The sequence below is a fragment of the Thalia democratica genome, chromosome 9, assembly GCF_965202585.1.
Source record: "Thalia democratica chromosome 9, ktThaDemo2.hap1.1, whole genome shotgun sequence".
In the NCBI taxonomy this organism is placed as follows: Eukaryota; Metazoa; Chordata; class Thaliacea; order Salpida; family Salpidae; genus Thalia; species Thalia democratica.
Window position 1 is genome coordinate 14,905,565 of NC_139173.1, and position 26,388 is coordinate 14,931,952.

General features: G+C 29.2%; 1 protein-coding gene across 1 annotated transcript in view; it reads left to right on the forward strand.

Moving 5' to 3' along the window:
• The first annotated feature begins 1,626 nt into the window (after positions 1–1,626).
• The window catches only part of LOC145843955 (uncharacterized), a 67,346-nt gene continuing 42,584 nt past the window's right edge, over positions 1,627–26,388 (forward strand). The window contains exons 1-4 of the mRNA XM_082951242.1: positions 1,627–1,666; positions 21,190–21,375; positions 21,487–21,729; positions 22,311–22,422. Of these exons, the coding sequence (XP_082807368.1) occupies positions 1,627–1,666; positions 21,190–21,375; positions 21,487–21,729; positions 22,311–22,422 (581 nt within the window). The remainder of the gene's footprint in view (positions 1,667–21,189; positions 21,376–21,486; positions 21,730–22,310; positions 22,423–26,388) is intronic.

Sequence of the window (26,388 nt, forward strand, 5' to 3'; positions counted from 1 at the left end):
CTCATAACTTCCACCTTCCCAAAATTCATACCAAAATTGTTATTTTATTAATTAATTTATTTATTTATTTAACTTAGTGTGTCACGATCTACGCTAATAACTTTATAGTTTTTAGAAAGTTGTTTTTATTATTTTCTATTCCACAGCTTAATAAACTTCATAAAATAAATATTAGACGTAGGTTTTCAGACGGTTTGGAAAATAATTTATTTTCTTTGTTGTTTGAAGAAGTTAAAAATCGTTGACTTCGTTATATAACGGCGTTTATTTTTAAAAAGCCTGTTGTGTTCAAGTCAATTATATTCATTAAAACCGATCGTTTGCTGAATTTCATATAATTATTTTGAGTCAAATAGTTTGGAGAATATACCGTTTAAGTCAATCTCCCGTAGCTGTTGACTTATCTGTGAAGGAAAATTTAACTTAATTCTACCAGAATTTTATCGAATTTACATTTGGTTTTTAGAGATTACTTTTTATCAAATCTTTTTATAAATTAAATCGTTTTATTCACTTAAAATTTTCGTAGTTTAGACGTAGTGGGCACTTTTTACTTCACTTTTACTAATGTTTTTTTAAATATAGAAATATTAAATAGAATAAGATAAGAACTTTAATGAAAACGAAGACAAGGTAAACAAAAAGTAATAGGAAGATCCCTCAGTCAGTACAACGTATTAATTATAGATATGCCAATAAGAATAAGATACATAATCAAGAAATAATGAGTAAGATCGCAAGCAATAGTTTTTTATTTTAAATTTCTTATACTGTACAATCACTGTTACCCCTAACCCTTACCCTTGGTCGTTAAGCGATTCTCAGATTTGATTGGGTTGGAATTGTGCGCGGGTTGAATCTGAGCGGAATTTTATGAAGCCTTTAAAGTTTACTTTCATTAATAAAAAATAAACATTTATTTGTTTTTTTTTACTTTTTTTATAGGTAATATCAAAACATAGGATTAAATAAAAATTTAATTAATGTGAAATAAGCTAAATATAAAATAACGCATTGAAATAGATTTAGCTTGATTTAATAAGATGTAAAAGAAAAATTAAGAAGTGTTCAAGTATCAATGTGCAACACTAATCACAACCTAAATGTTCTTAGGAAAATCATTTAGTTTTTCCTAAAAAATGATACTATTTATTTATTGCTTAAAGAGTCCAATATTCCAAAAAATATATACTTTGAATGAGTTTTTATGTATAACAAAACTACTTTTATAATATAAATTCTTTATTAAATAGTACTTACTAATTCGAAAATTTATGTTAAATATAAACTAGGTTGTAGAATTTAAAACGTTTACTTCTAATTTATCACCTAGTTATTTTGGTCCCTACAGACTTAAAAAAAAAGTTTAAAATCTACCTAACTATAAAAAAGCTACTTAATAAAATTTTGGATACTTTTATATAAACTTGTTTTATTTTCAAATTAAACATATTTTTCAGTAATCTATAAAACAATATTTGAAGTGAGTATATAAGTTTTTAAAAGTTCAAGTTTACTAAACGTATTGATCTAAATAAATGTAAAAGCACTTAGTGCGACTAGGCCCTAAGGACATTTAAGAAATTAAAAAAAAACAAGCACTACACCTAAATTTGAAAAGATAAGATGAGGTTATTATCAGGATGCTTTTTAATTTTAATTAAAGGTAAGTTAAAAAAATACTTATTTTAGAATAGGTTACGTTAAATTTAAATTTATTTTTGAAGGGTATTTTGGAAAAATATTTTAAGCTATTAGAAAAATTTTTTTTACACTGTTTAAAAATGTTATAAAATACTCGTGTTTGCCGCTTCAATTTTATTTTGTTTAAATATTTAGTCGGTTTTAATTTTGTTAAAAAAATATGTTTGATAATGGATACATATGTTTTGTCTTTCGATTTTCTTGTTTAGTGTTACGTTCTTATCTGATTTTTCGATTTCTATTTTTTCTAAGTTACAAAGTTTGTAGCCGAATTTATTATTGAATTTTGATTTTGTCCTGTTTAATATTTCCCATTTAATTTTGTAGTCTGTATTGTTATCTTTTAAATTCCATATGTAGTTCGCTAGTTCTGTTGTGTTTCTATCAAAAATACTTTTTTAACAAAATTAAAACCAACTAAATATTAAAACAAAATAAAATTGAAGCGGCAAACACGAGTATTTTATAACATTTTTTAAACAATCTAGAATTTTTTTTCTAATAGCTTAAAACATTTTACAAAATAACCTTTCTAAACTTTCATAAAAAGCATAAATTAACAACTACAGCGTATTATTTCAAATTCAGCTAATCATACAATAAACTGTACTATTACTACGTCACGATTATTATAAAAATTTTCAAAATCCAAATTTCTGTTTACTATTGTAATAAACTGTAGCTTACTGAGGAGTACATGAAATTTTATGTTTCATGTATGAAACAGCTGTATAAATTATAGTTTTTTTTTATAATTGGATAAATATTTAGCTACAATTTAATTCGCCGAGCACTATCGACCAGATCTTTTTAAAAAACCTTTTATATTGGTATACTTGTCTTGGACATGACGTTGAACTGATTTGGTGCATGACTCGATAACCGAAAGGTTTTTTCATGCACCAGGTCTTTGGACCAAACTTTTTGAGTGTTTTTTTTGTCGTTCAATAAAAAAATTCCCCATGCATGACACGTAAATGTAAAAAGCGTATAAAAAGGGGTGTTAATAAAAACAACGATCATTGTAATCAAAATTTATTAAGAACTAGATATCTTTGAAATAACGTCTGTTTTTGTAGCTTGTCGTTGGGCTTCAGCACACACTTATTGTTTCTCGCTAGTTCTTTTCAAAATACAGTGCTTCCTTACTTATCAGCCATGTTGGGCACGTTTTTTGTAATTATTGTCGGATAAGTCTTTAGCCGGATAAGAACAAATCGTTGTTTTTTTCAAATTATCTACCTATTTTATATTATTGAATCTTTAATTTTAAATTTAGTTTTAAAGTTTCACTGATGAAGGACGGTTGTCCGAAATTAATTTGAAGAAAACGTGCAATAAACTGTCGATTTTCAAACCATCGTTAATTTATTTTTTGTATTTACTGATGCAGGGGAAAAAAATCACTAGTAAAAACAATTGACTTGTGTCCTGGACCGATTTGCGAATTATTTATAAATCTTATATTATTGAATGCATGTAAAAAACACACACTAAATTTTCCGTTGATTTAGTTTGTTTTGTTATTCAAAAATTACAAACAGTTTAATCATACAAAAAATAAGCAAAACAAAGCTTAGATATAGTTTAAAATTATTTTAAGAAAAAAAACTATACCGTTAAAAGTTTAGCTAATATCGGAATTTTTTCTGATTGAGGAAAAAATGAAGATTTGTTTCACAGAGCTTTCTCGTTTCTTACATATTTTAAGGGAATAGGATGAATTGTTACACATTTTCTGGTTTTGATTTTGGTTGACAAGAAGAATAATCTTTCAATTTCTGCATAGCTTCAGCGTCAGGACACTTTGATAGTTGAGGAAAATTACTTTTGCCTTTAACACCCTGACCATCCTGTCCGTATTTGTTGAAAAGGACCTAGAGTGTTCACCGTAAATTAAACGATGGAACTCAAAGACCATTTCTAACAGTATTGAACAAATTACTGGATAGTCCTTCCTGATGAAACTAAATGTAAAAAACCCTGTCTAAGCTGGCTCAGTAGCCTCCCTCTACAATTTTAGCCGGTTTAGTGGCTGCAGTTAGTCCCAGCTCCTCCTTTTCGGTTTTGAACTTACCCTTGCTTCAAAAATTAGTGATCAAAGTCGACTTTCTTAAGCTAAAACTGACTTACAATAACGGATTTATGCACATTGTTTCTTCGATTTCAAAATTTTTTATCTTGTTTTCAATTGTTAGTTGAGCTCATTTTCTTTTTTTTGCTGTGTTATATCAATTTTAAACCAGGTATGTTAACTGTTTCACAACTATTTAATTTAATTAGCGAAATCAATAAAAGCTTGCAAATGAGTGGTAAAACATGTTTTTATTTACTAAGCGCGAAAGCTTTGCACTATAACATTAAGTTAAAAATGGAATATTAGAATACTGACATAAATATTAACTGCTTAGTTAGTTATAGAAGTTAATTTAGACATGTTTCTGTAGCTGTTTTTAGTGAAATTAGAAAAAAAAATTACTTCTCAACTAAAACTGTCCAGATAAGAGAGGAACCAGATAAGTGAGGACCCCATAAACGAGAAAGCGATGTATTATGAAAGTTTTCAAAGACTGATTGTAACTTTCTATAGTTGCTTTTACCAGCAGCTACTTGCGTATCTGCGGAGGATTGCTTTACTTTTAGAATGACAGAATTTGTGTAAATGTTATCAAAAATACCGGTACTACCATGAGCACCATTTCCTCCAAAAAGCACAACACAGTTTTATTCTTCACAGATGTGTTTAATACAAAGATAACTAGTTTAAATAAATGAAATTGATTAATAATAAGTAAGCAGGAGTATAACTTTATAACTCTAGATTATCTTGTCTAAATAAACACAAACAAATAAAAGCACAATCAATGTTTTCATAAACCTTATTTAAATAATAATCAATTATACTTCTTAGCAGATACAGTAACCTCTCGTATCTTTACGCACTCATGACGTTACGCACTCTCGTTTAGTTACGCATTTTAGCATTCTAAAAAGTTTAAGCAATGAAAATTTTAGTTTTTTTTAATATTGCACAACTTAGGTTTATTATATAATTTTAATGAAAAATATATTATTAAATACTAACTCATCTCTCTTTATCTTTATACTTTGTAAACTTATGTTCCATGACTCATAAACATAAGTTATACCTAAGTATATCAGAAACTTTGTTAGCGATAAGAGATTAAATTAAAATTCTGAAAGAAATATGACTGTTTTAAATAATGAAGTATAATGAGATTTTGTAACACAAATAAATAATACAGTACTCTTGCCCTATATATGAATTAAAAAATAATTTTAATGAAACTTCCTAGCAAAAAGTAGTAGTGATACTTAATAAATATAGAGCTCACACTTAGAACAAATCTCAATTGTTTTTTTAGTAAATATATCACTAATTTTCATTTGACGTTTTTTTAGTTTAAGTTCTTCTTCTGTAACACTTGCTTTGCACAGCAATTTGCTAAAAAGAATAGTATTTAAATGTTAAGTATCAAATAAGTCAGATATAAGTAAAGATAAAATCTACTTGTTTTTAGAATTAGTAAAAAAATTTTACAAGGATTATTACTTTATATAAAACTAAATGCTTTTTTTATACATGTGTAGTTTTGTCTTTTGTTTTTATATTTATAAATTAAGTAAACAAATTGTTAAAAGTGGGAAAGTCCTCAGTCTGCTTTTAACTAGAAGCAATATTATAAAGCAGCCATTATAGTAAGTATATTTGGTACTTCTCGTATCTTTACGATATCTCGTATTTTTACACACTTTTTCTGTGGACACAATGTGTGTAAATAAGCGAGAGGTTACTGTAGATTAAAAAACTCAGTGATTTAAATATATAAGGTTTCAGATTATGACGGTTTATTTCCAACAAAAAACAAGCTTCGGAGGATAAATTCTAAACTAGCTTTAAAAATGACCTTTACGAGTTAGTAAATAACTTAAAATTCCGCAAATATGATGTCATATTGTTTTTTGTTTTTTTGTAAACTTTTGCATCTTTGTTTACCAGAATGCTTTTTGTTTTGGATTTGAACTGGCTGAGGATTAAAGACAATCTTTTTTGTCTTTATGAAACATATGTTCCAGTATTTTTAAAATCGTACATTTCAATAAATTATACATATGTATATATATATATAGAACTAAAATACACAAAATAAACTTTTGCTTGGAACAGCTGTTTCTGCGTTTAATACGCGTCTTCAGCCAAGTTTTATTCAATGAAAAGCAAACTTGTAAGTACAGCAATAAAATTATACAAAGTTAGGTATTACGTAATAATGGAGTAGATAGTTAATTTTAGACAAATATATTAACACAGTTTTTAGATAAATTGTTTACGATAATGTATGCAGCCAGTTTGTAATTCGTTTCTTTTGTTTAGAGATTCAGATTTTATAATTTTTAAAATTTCGATTTTTTCCGCATTGCACAATTTACATCCGTTTTTTAAACTATATTTATTTTTCGTTCTTGTTAATATTTCCTACTGAATTTTAAAACTAACTTCGTTATTTTTTAGTTTCCAAATGTACTGCGATAAAGTTGTCGTATTTTTATGTTTTTCGTGTTTGAAGCTGTACTTGTGCTTTGTGTAGCGATTCTTGAACGATAGTACAGTCGAGCCAACATAAAACTTGGTCTGGTTTTCAGTTATGACTGTCGATTATAAGCTTTTATATAAGATTTTCCATTAGGCAACTTCCATTTACCGGGCATTCTTGTTTTTTGCAGTCACACTTCGCCTCTCTTTGTCCTGCGTGTCTAACATCTTTCGATTGTGTGCCATTATAAGTTGTTTCATGTTTGGCATGCAGGAGTAGGACACTTTTAGTGTATTACTGTTAAAATCTTTACAATATAAATGGTTTTCAGTAAAGTTGTTGTCCACAATCTCTAGGAAGCGCTTCCCAACCCGTGTTGCCACACTTTTGCAGAATGGAGCGTTGAAATAAAAAATATTTCTTCTCCTTCTTTTCTTGTTCTTACCCTTCTCGATTTTGTGGCTATAGGCTAACTCGTGATCGTACCCACTTTCTCTTATAGCTTCCTGGTATTGTTGGGTTGTTTTCTTAAAAATGCTTTGACTGCTAGAAATCTTCTGGAAACGGTTATTCACTGCGACCGGTATGTGTTTTAACACATGCTCTGGATGGTATGACTTGCTATTCACATAAACCGTATGCGCATTTGGCTTTCTATACGGCTTATGGCTTTCATTTTGAAGATCTAAAATTACATCTAAGAAGTCAGTTACAAACAGATTTGCTTCGATGGTGACATCAAAACCAATGTTTTTAAAGAGTTTTCTTAGATGTTTGACTTTTCTCTCCATATCTGGTCCCGTTAGAATGTCCACCACTGCTAAACCATCGTCACGGTATATACCAAAGTTACCATCTCTAAAGATTTTTTTTTTCTTCAGTATATCTAATATATATAGGCCAACCAGTTCGCAAATTTCTGCGCCATGAAAGCTTCCCATTGGTACATCAAAGCTGTTCTTGTTAAGGTTTTTTCGACCATGGTTCACCCTCGTGGAACAGTACTGATTTACAGCAATGTCTGATTAGTTCTTTTTCATTCTCCGTGATTTTAGTTAGGCTTGCAGCAAAATTGAAGGAGTTTTCCAAAATTGTTGCTGAGATGGCTGAATAAAAGCTCACTATATCAAATTTGATAAACCTTGAAGTTGATTTATTGCTTAAGCTATTGAACCAGTTCAATACCTCATAAGTATTTTTCCATTGTATTAAATTACTTTTTGATCTTATAAAATTGTTGATCTTATCTAAATTTGTTTTTGCAGGCTTGCCAATAAAAGTTTTTGCCGGATTAATTATTCTACAGCTTAGTTTATTTGGGAAGATTGGTTTATGATCTTTTAAAGTAATGTAACATTGTTGTTGAGAAAGTTTGGGAATTTTACCTATTATTTTGTTTTTCAATACTATTTCTTTTGCTTCATTAATAATTTTTTCGATGAGACTGTTTTCCGATTTTTTGTATGTAGATGTAATGTTTTCTGTAATTAATTTCTTATATTTATCCGGACTAATTTTGTATAAGCTGTGAGATTTATCTGCAAAAACAAAAACTTTTTTGGTGGACCTTTTTTCCTTTAAGTCTTTGTTAAGTTTTCGGGTAAAAAATTTTTGGTATTTTCGAAATTTTAAATTATTTATTAATTTGTAAAGGTCGTTTTCAAAATTTGTTAAAAGTTTATCCTCGGGAGCTCGTTTTTTTGTTGGAAATAAGCCGTCATAATCTGAAACTGAAGTCAGCAGATACTGATGGCTCAGTATCTGCAAGACCCGTTAACTTATTTTTTGTCTTAAGCCCTTCTTAGTCTTAATCATTCTAATAGTATAGTAATCACTTAAATAGTAGCTTAAATTAAAAACAACCGGTTATAAGTTACACACACAGTTTAATTAACAATATTTAATAACAAATGTGGTTTAAAAAATACGTATTAACTCAAGTAAAATTATACAAAAAGTTGATAAAGCTAAAGAATAATTCAATAATTTCTTTAATAAGCAACAAAGTTTAATCTATAATTTGGTACTTCTTTTAAAGCAACAAATTTACAAAAGTTTAAACACTCAACTGCAATCCACTCAGAGTTCCAATTCAATGAGATGTCATCAACCAGAGTTCATCAATAACTGCCGTTGCTACAACAAGAATAGCATTTTGTATTAAAAATTCGTCGTTAAGCAAACGTCATAGTGCTTTAATAAATTTAAACTTGTCAGTGTTTACAACTAGTTATTTTGTAAACTTATTAACTATTATCACAACGCAGGGCAGATAGCGATTACATTTTCCTTTCTTTTTACCCTTTTTTGGCATTCTTGGCCAGGCTCCAATGATTAGCCTCAAGGTCATGAGTAGACAGGAAAGAATAATCACACATACTGGTTTGCTAAACAACTACTGACGTAACTCATTAAACTGCTTCTTTTCTCTTGCAGCTGAAACAGGTTGCCCGCCTGCAACTCGTCACACTTCTCTAGACACTGCTGGTGATTTCAAAAATGTCACGAATCCATGACTTGTCAGTTTTTTTTTTAGTACCAAATTAAAAATTAACAACTTTTGAAGATATTAAAAAAAAGAAAAATTAATTAAAAAGGAGAGAAAAACTTGTATTAAATTTGTACAGGTATTTTAACCAAAAATAATATTTTAATTGCAACAACTAAAAAAAAAAAAAAAAAAATCAACTACTAATAAATCATTAAATAAACTAGTTACCAAAGAAATAAATAGAAAGAAAATAAAATTATAACCAGTTGTTTTCCATTCACTATCCTTATATACACATAAACGCTTAAAAACAGTAAAAAATGATACTTACGCCGAATGAACGCTTAGAATTCATCCGAGCTAGATGCTCCGGCATAACTTATGGGGAATTTTCGTTCCCTTAAATTGTATGTTCTAGTTTCCTCACAAGTTGTAACTCTGGGAACATACGCTTTCACGTTCCTTATAGAAACCTTTACCAACCCAGAATTCTTTTGAATAATCATACTTTGCTCTGAACAAGAAAGCACTTTATATGGACCATGGTAGAGTGTGCTAAGTTTCCGCTTATTTTGTCTCCTAAGCCAAACCCATTCGCATTCGAAAATCCCTGGTTCATAGTATGATTTATTATTGTGGCGCTTAAATTGCCTACCAATTTTAGCCATCATATTCAAAAATACTTTAGTTTCTAGAGTGTTGGGTGTGGTGATAATGTCAGTACCCTCAATTTTGTCGAACATTACTCTCCCCGAGAGATTCTGGGCCGTCCCGAGAGCATATTGAGCTGGGGTATAAGGTGAACCTTCAACGAAGGTATTGTTTAAAGCTGTCGTTATCAGAGGCAAATGCAAAGCCCAATTTGTTTTATCAGATAACGCGCGAAGTGCAACATTGATAGTCTTATGTTACCTCTCGATGAAACCGTTAGATTGAGGGCTGTATGGGGATACCAAACGATGATCTATTCCTAACTGCTCGAACGCTTCGGTTAACGCGGTGTTAACAAATTCACGACCGTTATCGGAAAAAACTACTTGAGGGACCCCGAATGGACCTACCCAGCATTGAAAAAAAGCATTCCTGACAGTCAAAGCTTTCTTATCTGTGATCGGCATAGTTACAAGAAACCCTGTGGCTCGGTCTTTGGCAGTTAAAATATACTTATTATTACAAAATGACTCATTTAAAGGACCGACAAGATCTATGTGAACGAACTGGAATCGTTCCGTATTGTCTGGAAAAAAACCAACTTTTGGACGATTATATCTTGTTACTTTGGTCGCTTGACATACCACACAGCTTTTGACCCAATGAGTCACATCTTTTATCAATGTAGGCCAGTAATAGTATTTTGCAATAGACTCGATTGTTTTATCAATACCCAGGTGCAACCTATCATGGGCCACATTAAATGCTGTTAGGCGCATAGATTCGGGCAGAATGATTCGCTTATTATTTTCGTCTACCACTACCGCTAAATTTTCTGGTTGTAAATATTCGACCGTTTTCTTCATATTACGTGCGGTATCTACTAGCCCCGGTTCATTACATTGCAAGACCGCAATAACTTCCCTATTTATCATATTAAAGCTAGTCGTATTTTCCCCGATCACTTCATTTAACGGACTACCTAAAATTTCCTCTTCATCGTCTAAATCACCGTAATCAGACTCGCTGTCTTTAGCCTCTGACTCAGACGTATAAACAAAGTCAGAATCCTGGTTATACGCACGAACATGCATTGCCGACTGTGGGGGTCGGCTTAAACTATCTGCTACTACATTATCATGGCCATCTATATGCCTTACTATTGGATTAAATTCCTTGATTGCGCATATCCAACGTTGTTCCGCTGGAGAATGATTACCCATTTCGTTTTTAATGGCCCTTTCTACTGATTTACTATCAGTACGTATTATTAAGGATCTCCCCAATATTCTGCTTTGAAAGTGCTTAAGAGACAAATACATCCCGCGAAGTTCCTTATAAAAAGTAGAACGTACTTGCTTAAATGGAGGGAGCTTCTTTGAAAAAAACGCAAGCGGTTGCATTCCCCCATTTCTCCCTTCTTGTTCCAGAACTGCGCCAACGTGGCTGTCGGAAGCGTCCGTGAAGAGAACTAGGGGTTTTGTGTGGTCTTCATAGCTTATTGTTGCTGCTTTAACTAACAGAGCTATTGTGTCATGATAAGCTTTGATTTGGCCATCAGTAAGTTTAATAATTGCCCTATTGCTTGCCTTAGATCCCCCCAAAATTTCATTAAGTGGTGCCATTACTTCGGCCAAGTTTGGTATGAACCGATGATAGTAATTAATCATACCAATTACCCTTTTTAACTCTTTGCGCGTGTTTGGTAAGGGTAATTTTTTTATAGCTTCTACCTTAGATTCCATAACATCAACCCCGTCAACACCTACTGTATGACCTAAAAAATCTACCTTAGTTCTAGCAAAAGAACATTTTGCTTTATTTAAAAATAAACCGTTTGTCGATAATGTTTCTAAAACCTGTTTTAAATGTGATATGTGACTGTCCGCGGAATCTGAAAACACAAGAATATCATCTAAATATACAAAAGTGAAAGCCCCACAAGAGGACAAGATACTGTCCATAAACTGCTGAAAACATGTTGGCGCATTCCGCAACCCGAAAGAAGTCACCTTAGGGACGAATACCCCGGAATTAGTTATGATAGCAGCATATTTTCGTGAGTTTGGATGAAGAGGTAAGCTATAGTAAGCTTCTTTAAGATCTAACGTGCTGAAAAAACGGGTACCTCCCGGAATTCTTTCCGAGAGCGTATCTATGCGCGGTAGCGGGTATGAAAATGGGCGTGTGTGGGCATTCAAAACTGTATAATCAACACAAATACGCAAATCACCATCTTTTTTGGGCACTACCGTGATTGGTGATGCACACATGTTGGCATCCCCCTTTACAACAGCACCTCTCGCAATTAGGTCTGAATAATTTTTATCTACCTTTTGTTGACAAGTTAAATTACACCTTCGCGCCTTAATTATTCGCGGTTTATAATTGTCAACTATAATTTCTAGAAAGTGGTTGTGTTTTCTTGGAGCAGTATAATCAGGAGTTTTTGTAAGCTCAGGGTAATTCAACAGTAGTGTTTCACACTTGGTCTCTAACGTAGTTATGTTATTACTATCCCTAACTTCCCCCGTATTAATTGACACAACTACCGACGCAGGCAAGTCAGCGGCCCTAAACAGTTTAGTCGTTTTGTTAGACAATTGATGCGTCAATTCTAACGTGAAAGGGCATATTATCAGTTTGTTTGACATTAAAATGTCCATACCTAAAATGCCATAACTCCTATACTCTTGAGTAACCCAAAAATTATGTTTAATGGTTTTTAAATTACCTAGCTTAAGGTCAACGCAAGCACTCCCTATGGGATGGATTTCATTGTCGCCAATACCCTTTATAGTTCTACTGAACGGCTTAAAGTAGTGGTTTATGCCATTTGTTAGATTCTTAGGCAATATAGAAACTTCACATCCAGAGTCAATTAAGAAAAGAACGTTTGTAACATTGTCCTTTGCAAATAATAGACTTTGAGGCAAAGTTTTCGGATTTATAGACGATTTATTTGAAATAGCAAACGACCAATTAGTTTTTACAGTTGGTTTTGTGGTGATATCATTACGCAATTGAGAGTGAGAGTTTGTTTCAGGTGATGGCTTTTTAGGCTGCCATGGTTTGGCAGAGGGTATTGGTACGGCTTCTATAGGCTTATTAAGAGGAACTCTGTTCCCATCCTCATGTCCTCTCATTGTTTTGAAGATGGGAAATCGTTTTTTTGATCGTGTTGTTGCCGTAACGGGGACATAGGGCAAGTTGCAACTGCAGCACAATAGTCTGCCCTATCTCCAAACTTTGCATGTTTGTGACAAAGCGCGTTTTGTTCGTAATTCGTGCGCTTGTTATACCCTTACCCGAAATACCCCTGACTACGATTGTGTTCATAGCTGCGGAAATGTTCCCTTTTTTGTGCGATGTTCTCATGCCATTTTTGTTTGTAAGAGTATCTCTTATTGTGCTTAAATCGCTGAGATTCGTATGAAAAGTTTTTAGCATTTTCAAAGACCCTCTATTGTTCAATATCGCATATAAACTCCGTGCGCCTAATAAACTCATTGTATTCAAGCCCAAAACATTCCTTAATTTTGTTTTTTAAATTATTAGGGGCATGTCTGTGCATAAAGTATTTAATTCTGTCTTCCTCTTTAGACTTTGCCCATTGCTTAGCTGCCAAAAACAAGTCCTGGAATTGAACTGGCTCTGGCCATGATGGGCTTGCACCTAATATACGAGGCAATTTGCTACCTTTGCCTTGTAAAAAGTTAACAAGACTGTTAAACGTTCTGTCTTCGTCATGTGTTTCAACGAAGTCAATTATATCTGAACGGGGCCAAATTCTCTGGAGAATTTCAAACTTCTCTATTTCAGATGTTATACCATAAGCCGTACACCGGTCTGCAAAAAAACGTAACTCCACAGCCGGATCGCGTACGGCATCAATTTTTTGAAAAAGCTTACAATTTTCAAGAGTTTTTTTCTTGAAACTTATTTGTGTTGACATTTCGCCTAAAGCGTGCGAGGTGTGATTGTTAAGGTTGAGGCCGCTGTCATTTATGGTCTTATTTGTATCTAATCTCCTATAAATTGCTTTTAGTTCATTTTTTAGTTTATTTTTTTTCTCTAAAACCTTAGCTTGCTCTAATAAGTGAGCTAAATCCTCAACGTCTAAGTCAACTTCATCTAAAGCATTAAAATCTACAATTTCATTATTTTCCCTAGTCTGCGCGCTTACTTCTGTATCATGAGCGCTGTTTATGGTCGCTTGAATATTGCTAGGAGATTGTGAGTTCGATATCAAGTCAGAGTCGCCATTGAAGTCAGCAGATACTGATGGCTCAGTATCTGCAAGACCCGTTAACTTATTTTTTGTCTTAAGCCCTTCTTAGTCTTAATCATTCTAATGGTATAGTAATCACTTAAATAGTAGCTTAAGTTAAAAACAACCGGTTATAAGTTATACACACAGTTTAATTAACAATATTTAATAACAAATGTGATTTAAAAAATACGTATTAACTCAAGTAAAATTATACAAAAAGTTGATAAAGCTAAAGAATAATTCAATAATTTCTTTAATAAGCAACAAAGTTTAATCTATAATTTGGTACTTCTTTTAAAGCAACAAATTTACAAAAGTTTAAACACTCAACTGCAATCCACTCAGAGTTCCAATTCAATGAGATGTCATCAACCAGAGTTCATCAATAACTGCCGTTGCTACAACAAGAATAGCATTTTGTATTAAAAATTCGTCGTTAAGCAAACGTCATAGTGCTTTAATAAATTTAAACTTGTCAGTGTTTACAACTAGTTATTTTGTAAACTTATTAACTATTATCACAACGCAGGGCAGATAGCGATTACAAAACTTTAGCTTCTGTGTTTTCATCCCTTAAATGGAATGCTTTCCATCTCATTTTAGTTATCAATTTATCTACTTTTTCGTACATTTTAATTTTGAACTCTTTATTACTACTACTTATTGGTATGCTCTTTAATAAATAATTGAAGTTTATAGGTCTTAAGTCGTGTATACTTTTATTCATCTTTAAAACTTTAAAGACTTAGCTTAATTAAAAAAGCGAGAAATTTCTTACTTGTTTTCTGAAGTCTGTTGATGGTGAGAGAGGCTCTCTACTTTTCGCAAGAAAAAAAAGTACACAGACAAAAGTAGACAAAGTAGAGTGTAGAATATATATATATGTATATATGCTCCATTCTGCAAAAGTGTGGCAACACGGGTTGGTAAGTGCTTCCTAGAGATTGTGGACAAAAACTTTACTGAAGACCATCCATATTGTAAAGTTTTTAACAGGAAGACACTAAAAGTGTCCTATTCCTGCATGCCAAACATGAAACAACTTATAATGGCACACAATCGAAAGATGTTAGACACGCAGGACAAAGAGAGGCGAATGTGTGACTGCAAAAAACAAGAATGCCTGGTAAATGGAAGTTGCCTAATGGAAAATATTATATATAAAGCGACAGTCATAACTGAAAATCAGACTAAGTTTTACGTCGGCTCGACTGGACTATCGTTCAAGAATCGCTACACAAAGCACAAGTACAGCTTCCTATAAAAATTCGCTATAAAAATACGACAAAATTATCGCAGTACATTTGGAAACTAAAAAATTACAAGGTCAATTTTAAAATTCAGTGGGAAATATTAACAAGAACGAAAAATAAGTATAATTTAAAAAACGGATGTAAATTGTGCAATGCGGAAAAAATCGAAATTTTAAAAGTTAAAAAATCTGAATCTCTAAACAAAAGAAACGAATTACAAACTGGTTGCATACATTATCGAAAACAATTTATCTAAAAACTCTGTTAATAATTTTGTCAAAATTTACTATCTATTCCATTATTACGTAATACCTAATTTTGTATAATTTTATTGCTGTACTTACAAGTTTGTTTTTCATTGAATAAAACTTGGCTGAATTAAACACAGAAACAGCTGTCCCAAGCAAAGGTTTATTTTAAGTATTTTAGTTCTATATGTATATATATATATATATATATTCTATACTCTACTTTGCGAATTTCCCTAGCTGAATTCCTTGGTTGTATTTCAAGCTCCTCTCTTGAGAGGTTTTTTGTATGCGCTTGCGGCCCTGGTCGCCTAATTTTTTTTTACAAATTCTCGTATAGGTTTAACGTAAAAATAATATTTAGTGAAAGAGATTTCTGTGTTCAATTCTAGTTTAACTAAAACAAAACACACATCTTTAGAAGGTAATATATTAGAAAATAAGACGAATTTAATTCTTTCTCTATTGGTAAGCTCGTCGATATCGTTGTACTTAAAAAAATATTGAAATTAGTTAATTACAGCCTCAATATTCGAAATTTTTTCGATAAGGCTTTATAAAGGGAGAAATTTCAAAACACCTTATATAATTTCTAGCTCTCTAAAGATTTCTTTTTGTACTTATTGGAACTGTCTATTGCTAAACACTTGATACTCGAACCATATTCTTTTCTCGTACTTCGTTTTCTTAAGTACATCGTGGCTTCTTTGTCTTTTGCTAATTTCAGCTCTGAACAAATCAGTTTTAAGGTTAAAATTTATAACTGTGTTACAGGCTGTTATAGCCTTGTTGAGACTTGTGCGGTCTGACTCGATTACTTCGATGCGCCAAAATTCACCCCACTATAGATCTATACAATCTGCAAAGTAGATCGATTCACGTCCCCTTTAAATCTTACTTATTGAGCTAGCTATACGCTCTTCCATAATATAAATTGATAGAGGTCGTTATCTAGGCTTGAAATTAACCAGTTCAATAGGGTTCATCCAAGAAGTTAATCTGTTTGTACTTACAATTTAGATTTGTGTAGGCTACTGTTTGGGGGGTTTAAACAAGGGAAAACCAGTAAATAATTTCTTAAAATGTCTCTTTTAAATCTTTTCAGTCTCTAGCTAGTTGGCTGCTACTAAGCCTAGAATAAACTACGTCTATAATAACTAGTAGACTTTGTTTATTTACTTAACTTAAAGTTATGATAAAATTTTAAACAGTTTTTTGGGTTGTCATCTATTTAACGTAGAAATCTTAATTAAGGTATTAATGAAAGTCCGTGCTCAATGCCGCAGTCGGCACAAAACGTTTAAGGATGAGTGCTTCTTACATATTTATTGATATGGGCCTGGTTATAACTGACTATAACGCTCTAATATATTGTGATATGCTGAGTTTGTTCTTAAGCTAGTGTTTGAGCTGATTTAGCTAATTGATATAGTAGGATCATAAAGTATTAGATAACTTATATTACCGTTTAACTGAAAGTAGGTTTATACAGTTGTTAGATAACTTATACTAATGTTTAACTGAAAGTAGGTTTATAAAGTCGTTAGATGATTTATACTAATGTTTAACAGAAAGCAGGTTTAAAAATTTGTTACAAATTTGTTATAATCTACAGGTTAACTGAAATCGAGTCTGTAAGTTAAAAGTGTATTTACAATGAACAAATGAACGAAAAGTAACGATAACTAACGCAAAAAAATAAGAATACAACAAACTGTACAAGCAAAACAATACGAAATAAAACATCTCGGCTTAACAGCCTAATTTTAAAGCAATCGACATCGTTACGCTAGTAACGATGTTTAACAAACTGCTAAAACATGCATGGTTAATCGTAAGAGAAAATGACAAAGCCAACCACACTCAAGTGAATCGAGTGCTCATAACATAAAAATAATTTGATAGAAGAGAATCGAATAAAAAACGACGACTCTCCACCGCTAATCGCGGCCGAGTGTTACAAAATAAACCTCGAGTAACTTTTTTTAGAAATGTAGTTAAATTTTTCGTGGTGTTAAACTTTAAAGTACTTGTTTATAGTTATATTAGATATCTCAATCAAAGGAATATTTGTAAATAGTGAATCTACGTCAAAACTAATACAATATCTTCCAACTCTATGATACTGTATATTTTTGGAAAATTTGGTTAAATCATTGTATCCAAAAACTTTACTAGGTTTTATGTCGTTGTGTTTAGCATGGACACAATAGGTCTTAATTCATGATCTACCGAATCCAAAAACTTGGATTTGGCCTGATCCCAATTCTACTATTATTTTGAATTTAGGATTCGGCCGGATTCGGATTCGAACATTATTTCATTAGGATCCAGCCGAATTTGAACCCGTATCCGAATCCAAATATTTTAACAATTGGAATTCAAAAGATGAAAGTTTCTTGTAATGTAAATACAATACAAGTTTACAAATAATAGTTATGTATTTTATTATAACTTATTTGGTAAAAAAGGTTTGAACATCATTTTTAAATTTGTAATAAACAAAACTATTTTTGTTTATTGTTTCATAGCGAACAAAAAAACAAACGTCTTGCTAAAAAGATCAAAAAAATCAAGCTACATACACATAAACTTAGTTTAAATTTTTTGATATGCATGCAAGCGACATTACCAATTAATCTGTATTTTTTGCTATTTGTGTTATGTAAAATCAATAAACTATCTAATTCAATAAATGTTTAAACATAGAATAAATCACAAACAGAGTTAAACTTACGTTTAACTTTAGATACATTTTTTACGGTTACCATAAAAAGTTAGAACATTAACTTTCGCAAGTGTTTATAATTATAAAACAAAGAACAATTGAATATAGTATGGAACCGTAATAAATTGAAATATAGTACCAAATATAGTAAAGCCTAAAAAAGAGTATGAGTCACAACTGTTATAAAAATGTTTTAATTTCATTTAGGATTACGCTTTTATTATTACAAAAAAGAATTATAAATTAGCTTAAGCAACTGTTTAAAAATATTAAACGAACTACAATTGCAAAATATATCTCTACACTCTTATACTACAAAGAAACTGTTCTAGTTGTGGTGGAGAAATAAAAGCTTTTGGCTGGTCTTTGGTAGCAATCGATTACGCTTTTTCTTGTACAAATTACCAGCTTAAGAAAATAATCTTTCAGAATACACAGAAGATGAGGGTGGATGAAGATATTGCTTTGCAAAGCTGACAAGATGTGGGTATTTCGTTTTGTTTAAGTTCCACCAATTTAAGACTTCAGCCTCTTCAGTTTATGCATTCATGTTTTCTTTAGCAAAAAAAGCCCTTAATTTCTGCTTCAATTTCTTCATCAATATAATCCTTTTGCTCGCTTCCCTGTATAGCTGTGTTTGATTGTGTTTTAAACAAAGACTACTGAGTGGAAAACTTCTTCGGATCAAAATTTGCAGAGGGTTGTGTTTTTAGTTTTTTTGATAGCAATGTAGAAGAATCACTACTTTTATCAGCCTCACAACAGATATTATTTTTAACTTTTAATTTTAGCAGCTCTTTAGAATTTTTTTGAGATAAGAAGGAAAAGCAAAAAGTCGATATCTTTGATTAACAGTTGTTGTGACTAACAGTAAGTTGTTGTCATTCGGGTCTAAGTTGTTGTTACTGTTATAGAACCTTCTTTTGCAAGTATCTTTTGTTTTTTAGCTAAAGTTAGTTTTGACAGTTTTCTGAATTTTCACTACAGTTAACAAACTACGTCGGTGATCGTGCGTGCGTGATCGCACTTTAGAGCAATGCATTGTTTTTACTGCACTCCTTTGTTACAAAGAAATAACGCTCGAGCAATAGAATAATGTGGTTCACCAGTTGCGATTGTTCAGCTGTAATAATCAAATCGGGATCGAAATTATAGTTAGTCACATAATGCTAGACACTTAGTTATAGCTTTTCTAGTCTCTCTAGCATAAGATATGTTGAGTTCCACCTTGTATCCACATATTGAAGAAGAAGCAAGGGTCTTTTGTGTTTTTAGTGCGGGGTCAAAGTCTGTTTGGATGTTTTGGCGTTTCACACGCTTTCTCACGCACATCTGTGAAGTCTGTTTTTATATTGTATATGCATTATTGTATTAAAAACATTATTACAATTGTTATATATTATTTATATGTTATATATTTTTTAAACTGTAAGATACAACAACCAAAATACTTTTAAACTAATAAGACACTATAAAGCAATAAAGACTTTTACACTTTAGAGTTTTATAACCTGTTTAATAGTAACTTAAGTAAAAAAGTCATAAATACTTAAAAAAACTTAATAAACAAACTGAATAAAATATTTTTTTTTGAAACTCATATAATTGATAATTTAACTTTCAAACAATAAGAAAAATAACACTTATGAAAACTCTAAAATCCAACAATGTTCGTAATTTACAACTTTCTACTTGGGAAATTATTCGTTAGGATTCTTAAAACAAACTATAGTTGTTTTTGAAAAATACAACACAAAAATAGTACCAGCATTGTTACTAAAAAAGTTTTCGAATACTAATATTCAAAAACACTAGACTTAAGTGTAATAAACAAGTATACCTGCTATGTAGGACAGAGCATCTCCTACATAGGAAAGACATCGGGACAAATGTTTCGAAGAGTTGCTGATTTTAAGTGCCTTTTTGATCACTTGCATGAACGTTTACCTTATAAAAACTCAAACATTATTAATAACTTGAAATTTCTAGAGGTGTGTTCGAACTGAGTTATCAATACTAATCAAAGAATAAAAATCGAAGTTAGACACTAAAGTAGCCGCAAATGAAATTATAGCTTTATTGAAATTCTATTAAATTACATTCGTTCCAAACTTTAAATTGCTTGCTTTTTTGTAACCTTGTATGTTTTATGCCGTTTTTAGTTTTGATTTTAATATTCTTCCAAACAGTTTTACATTTTATGTAACATTTAACAAATAGTTGAGTATAATTTAAAAAGGTTAAAGTGATCTACCGGATCCGAAAATTTAGCATCTTGCCATATCCGATTTCGAATCTTGTTTTGAAATTAGGATCTGGCCGGATCCGAGTATGAATTTTGTTTTAAAATTAGGGTCTGGTAGATCTATATAGTCTTAATGTGTTAATAGGACTATAAAATTAATAAGTCATGAAATTAAAGTTGAATTAAGTTATAAAAAGACAATAGTATAAGTTTAGTAAACAATAGATGTTTAATTTTTATTTTTTATAATGTTTTTTTTTCATAAACTATCAGGGGAAACGTTTTTAAATAGATAAGATGGAAGTTAAAAAACTGTGGTTATAATTTTTTTAATAAACTTAGCTTGTTCGAATTTGTTATTAGAAAATGTTTATAACTAATAACTATTACATACACTTACTAGTATCCTAAATTTTAACAATTGTCAGCTATCTACCTTTTAAACTGTTTTTTACACAGTTTTAATTTTCAGGTAGTTGTTTATTACTTAAAAAAGTATTAAAAAAGTTAACGTTTTATCTACACCAGAAAACTTAAAAGCATTAATATAATAAAAACATTTTTAATTTTTTTTCTTTAAGGTATCCCCTAGTTCTTTTTAAAAACTAAACTTAAGATAGAAAGAACCACAGAACTATTTAAACATGGTAGTAAGCAGTGGCGAAGCGTAGTATTATTTTTTTGGATGTTGATTTCTTGCTGTCAAAAATGCTCAAAACTTAAAGCTTATATTTTGGGCTATTTTAAAATCTTTTTTTTAAATAATAAAACTAATTCTATTCTATAAAAAAGTTCTTTTGATTATTAAAACAAACTAAAACCATATATGCTCTCCTTTATAAAATATGCAACGTCACAAAAAACTTTTGAATCTTTTCTACTTAAACTATTAATTATTTTATAACGATTTAAAAACGAAGCTATAACTTTAATTTCGAGTTTGTTACATCCTTCATAAAACTATTGGCTTTTAACATTTTTAAATCAGCCATTTTGTATAATGATCATAATTTTTTAAGCTAACAATTTTTTTTATTCAGTTTGCTTTGCATTAGATGATAGTAGGGACAGTGAAAAAAATATACAATCAATAACATGCGAATATGGATTACTACTAAATAATAATTTCCAACCTATTTTTAATAAAACTGTTATGTGTGATATTAAAGAAGTATGCAGAACAAGTACAATAAAACTTACATACTGGAATTTTACAACTGAAAATCGTAAGTGATTTTTTGTTAAATTATTATTTGTTAAATTTTTTTTATATTAAATTGTTATTGAAATTGTTAAATTTTTTGTTAAATTTAGCTAGTTTGTCAAAAATAACTTAGGATATCTACACATTGGAGAATGTGTACCAGAAGCTTTGATTGCAGAAAGAGTTTGTGATCATCTAGAAACAGTTTGTCCTTACCAAATTCAAAAACATTTGAAAAAATTTCTAGGATCAAATATTTTAGCTAATTTTACACATTGTGATGTAAAATGTTGCAGCAATAAAAATTGCTTAGGAACTTTTAGAAAATTTGATGGACCGTATTTTCATCAAAATCAGGGTCCACAACAAAATAAAAGTTAGTTAATTGGTATGAGCATAAAAAAAAAAGAATTACTCTATATTTTGAAAACAGTTATCTTACATTTTACAACATGATATATTTTATACTCCAGTCCAGAGTAAAATAAGCTTTTCATTTTGATTTAAATAAGCAAGAGTTTAATGTTTTTTTAAATTTCTGAAGTATTATTACTGCATTGGAACTTTTAAGTTAAAAAAACAAACTGTTAAACAAACAAAAACGTTTGATTTTTTAAAATAGGTGTTATAAATATGTTAGCTTTTCATAATTTAAATTTAATACCTTCTGATACCTCTTTTTAGAAATAAAAGCGTATAATAAAAAAGGAGACTAATTTTCTTTTTTAAGCTTTAGAATTCTAAACCTTGTCAATCACTTAAATTTATGAATTTTAACTAGTAGAAAACGTTTTTAGAATAATTTTAGCAGTACTAAACGACTCATTTAATAAAAACAACTAACTCTATGGTAGATTTAATGCGTAAATTTTAAACAAAATGTTATCAAGTGTATTAAAAATACTACTCTTATAAGTTTGTTAGTTTTTTTGAACCAAGAATTAATTAAAAACACAGAAAAATTACCCTTTCTACCAAGTTGCAGTTATGAGAAATTAGAAAACTTAATGTGGAATTGTGAGTCGCTGTACTATAATAGTTATCCTTATCAAGATATTAAACAATGCGAGTAGGTTTTTATAAAGTTGTTTACTAATATCTTTGTTTAAAAATTTATAAAAAAGTTTATTGACTGTTTAAAAATAACATTTTTATGAGCTGAAATGCAAAAAATCTTTATATTTCGCACAACATTAATTAAACTTATATTTTTATTATACTGATTAACTGTGATGTAGCACGTGTACATTATATGAAAGTGTTAATATGCTAGAAATATGAGGGATTTCATGTTCAAATAATGATAATTTTAGTAAAACGTACATGGGTCATACCTTACGTAAAAAAGAACTAGTTTAAAACAAACGTGGACCATTTAAAGAAGTCATAATTAAGTGTATTAAAACAAGTTAAAAATATATTTTTTGCTACAGTGACCGTTATAAAATTGAAGGTTTTTGAAATTTACAATCGGACATATTTGTATACAATATTAAAGTATTAGAAGTTTTGAAAAAAAAACAAGGACCTTTGAGAACACAGCAAAGTAAGAATAATAAAAGAAAAGTTATATTTTTTGGCTAAAACATCCGTTAGAGTAGAAATTCCAAAAAAAAACATTTTTTCTAAGGGGTCCAAATCAAAAAAACAAACCCAAATCATATGGATTTTTTTAAATTAGCGTTCTCTAGAACAAAAAAAAAACTTAAAAGCTTTAAAGATAAGGAAAATAATTGGATATAAAGTTTGGACGTTTTTTAAAAATTTAAAAATTTTCATCAAGCTTTGTTAATGAACAGGCAATTGATAAGTTTCTTAAATTTAACTTTTTAGTATGTAAAACATAATAAAGAACAAGTTAAAACTTTTTTAAACTTTCTATATTTAAGTTAACATATTTTTGTAAATTAAGCTTAAATATTTTTTTAAAACCAATTTAAAATTGTTCTTTATAACTCGATCAGTAAAACAAATGCAGTAGAATGACAGTTTAAATAATTGTAACATTGAAAAACTCAAAAACTGTGCTTAACTTACAATACATTATACAGTAATTTTATCTACACTTTATTTCAAAAAATTATTGAAAGTTTTGCTATAAGATTAAAACAATTAGTTGTATTAGCTTCTAAAGGAAACAAATTATAAATTTAAAATTTGTAGTAGTTGTTTTAAAAAATTAATTTCTTAGGCTTTAGGTACAAGCAACACATTACAAAGTAAAAAAAACTAAAACGCACTCGAAACCAAATTTCAAACAGAGTTTTCAGTTAGTAGATAATCATTTAACTTAAAATATTATTTTATAGTTTTTTAATAAAATTTAACTTACAAGAGTGTACTCATTAAATAATTTTAGAAAAAATACTTTTTAAGATAAAAACACGGACATAATTAAAAATATTTCACAAAAACAAAGCCAAACGTTTACTTTGTTGCTTTTTTTTATTTTTAAAGCTCCACAAATTCTAAATATTTTTTAATACTAGGCAGCTTAAAGTTATAATTAGAATCTTTAATATTTTATATTGAATGCTAATTAAAAAAATAACAAATCAAACACATGAAAACTATAAATCAATTGAAAAATAGTATGAGAACTAACAACAAATATTATTTAAAATTAAAGTATCATAAACAAAAAAAATTAAGAAAAAATTACTTGGGTGCATGGAAAAAAACGCAACTTATTTGCTTAGTTCTGGACAATAACGTTAAACCTTACCTAAGTGGTGTAAGACTAAATAAACAAAAGGTTCCTTTTAACACCAGGTCTTTGGAACAAATATTTTGAGCGCTTTTTTTTGTCGTTCAATAAACAATGTATATCAAAGTAAAACTAAAAATAGCAAGAACGTATTCAATTTTATTTCTAAACTAAACTAAAAAAACTTTATTTAAATTTTTTGTTCCTTTGTTTGGATAGAGACGTTTAGGAACAATGTTTTTGTAATTTAAAAAAAACATGTAAAAAATAAGTCTTGTTTTGGTATATGCAAATTAGCTGTATGCTTTTTAATGCACCCATTTACTCTACTATGCGGTAGCGTATCACATAAAAAAAATTAAGATATATTGTAGATAACTTTTAATTTTAGTAGTGTTATGTAAATTTTAAAGTTTTAAAAATAGTCTAATGAGAAATTTGTTGATTGAAAAAAAAAACTATTTTTACATAAATTTACTAACTTTTTTTTTAAACATGTAAAAATATCAATGATATTAAAAAAAATGTTTAACAAAATTAACATAAAGTAAATATCTTTGTAGTTTTTAAATTGGTTATTTAAAATAACTTTTAGGATAAAAGTTTAATTTTATTTTAATTTTGTATAGATTTAACTATCTATATTTCAATAATTATTTTATAAAAAAAAATAGTAAACAAAAAACTCTTTTATTTTTAATTTGTTTTATTCTTAATTGTTTAATAAAATCAACGGTCAGTCACCCGGAAGCTAAATAAGAGGAACATACTAGATTTATTACAAAATCTTTGCAGAAAACATTAAAAGGGACAAGTCCTTCGCGGGCCATAGTGTTGTTAAAAAGTTTACCTTTAAATAATTAATATGATAGGAAATATATAAGACAACAAATAAAAAAGAGGTAGCACAGTTTAATTTAAATAAAAAGAGACAATATTTGTAAATTTTTATTATAAATAGCTTAAATTTGCTTGTTCTTTGTTAATTGTGTTTTATTTAAGAAGCACGCCTTGGGCCACAGTTTGCTGATCCTTGTTGAAACTTATTGAATAGAAAAAAATTACGCACGAAAAGAATGAAAAAATTATTTGAATTACTAAAAAAAAGTTAAAGTTTAAGAAGGTTTTTAGTGATAATATTTTACAATAATTTTTATTTTTTTATAACTTTAATTTTTAAACTTGAACCATAGTAGTTTATAACATTAATTCTTATTATGAAAATATACTGTTTTAATAGAATTAAAGTTTAAGTTTAAATATTTTAACCTTGTTATTAACTGCTGGATCAAATCTTACACCTTGTTCTTTACTTACAAATGACTATATAAACATATCTGACATAAAAAAATTAACCTTGTATGCTTTTTCAATGTACGTTAATGTTTATGAGACTTTGTAGAATTGTTCATATTATATAAGCTGAGCAGCGAAAGATCGTAAGTACTTGCCTACAAAAATGGTTAATTTGTTAAAAAAAAAATTACTTACAATAAAGTTTGAGAAAAAAGGTAGATAAAAAATTAACTATTTTTTATAATCGTTTTTCATATTAATTTTTTTTCTTTAGTTTATAAAAAAATTTAGTACAAGGTCCAAATGTTTGCATAATTTGTTTTATAAGTTTAATTTTTGTTCATAAATCACCAGGTTTAAATATCTACATATATTCTTTAATCTAACTAAACTAAAAGTAAAGTTAGGCCGCACACATAAACAAATTAAAACATTTTTTATTATTATTTCTTGTGCATTTAAAAACATAATTTTCCAAAATAAATAAAATTTTAAATTAATAACAAAATAAAATTCGTCTTAAATCTAATTTAAGCTAACTGTAAAAAAAATATTAAAATCTAATAAAAAAGTTATTACTAGGCCATAATATCTTTAATATTTTAAGAATTCTATAATTCTATAAAGTATTTCATAGAATAGACGTTTTTCTAAAGATCATATGCAAAATCATATGTGAAACATATGTTAAAAACTGTGTTTTTTTATATAACAAAATAAAACAACTTTATAATAGATATATTAGTTCTTAGCTTTTTACGTATTACACGGAGAATAAAATTACATAATCAAGAACTATAATTTAATATTAGTATAACTTAATAAATTAAACTTTAAAGAGGCTTAAATAAACTAACACAATAAACTATAACATATAATATAGTAATTAATTAAAAAAAGATAATAAATTCGACAAAAAAATTGGTTTTAGTAAAGACACAAAAAAAGAACTTTTAAAGTGTGCGTAAAAAGAGTTTGGGAATTATATAAATAACATAAGAATAATGTTAAAGTTTGATCAGGTTAGTAAAA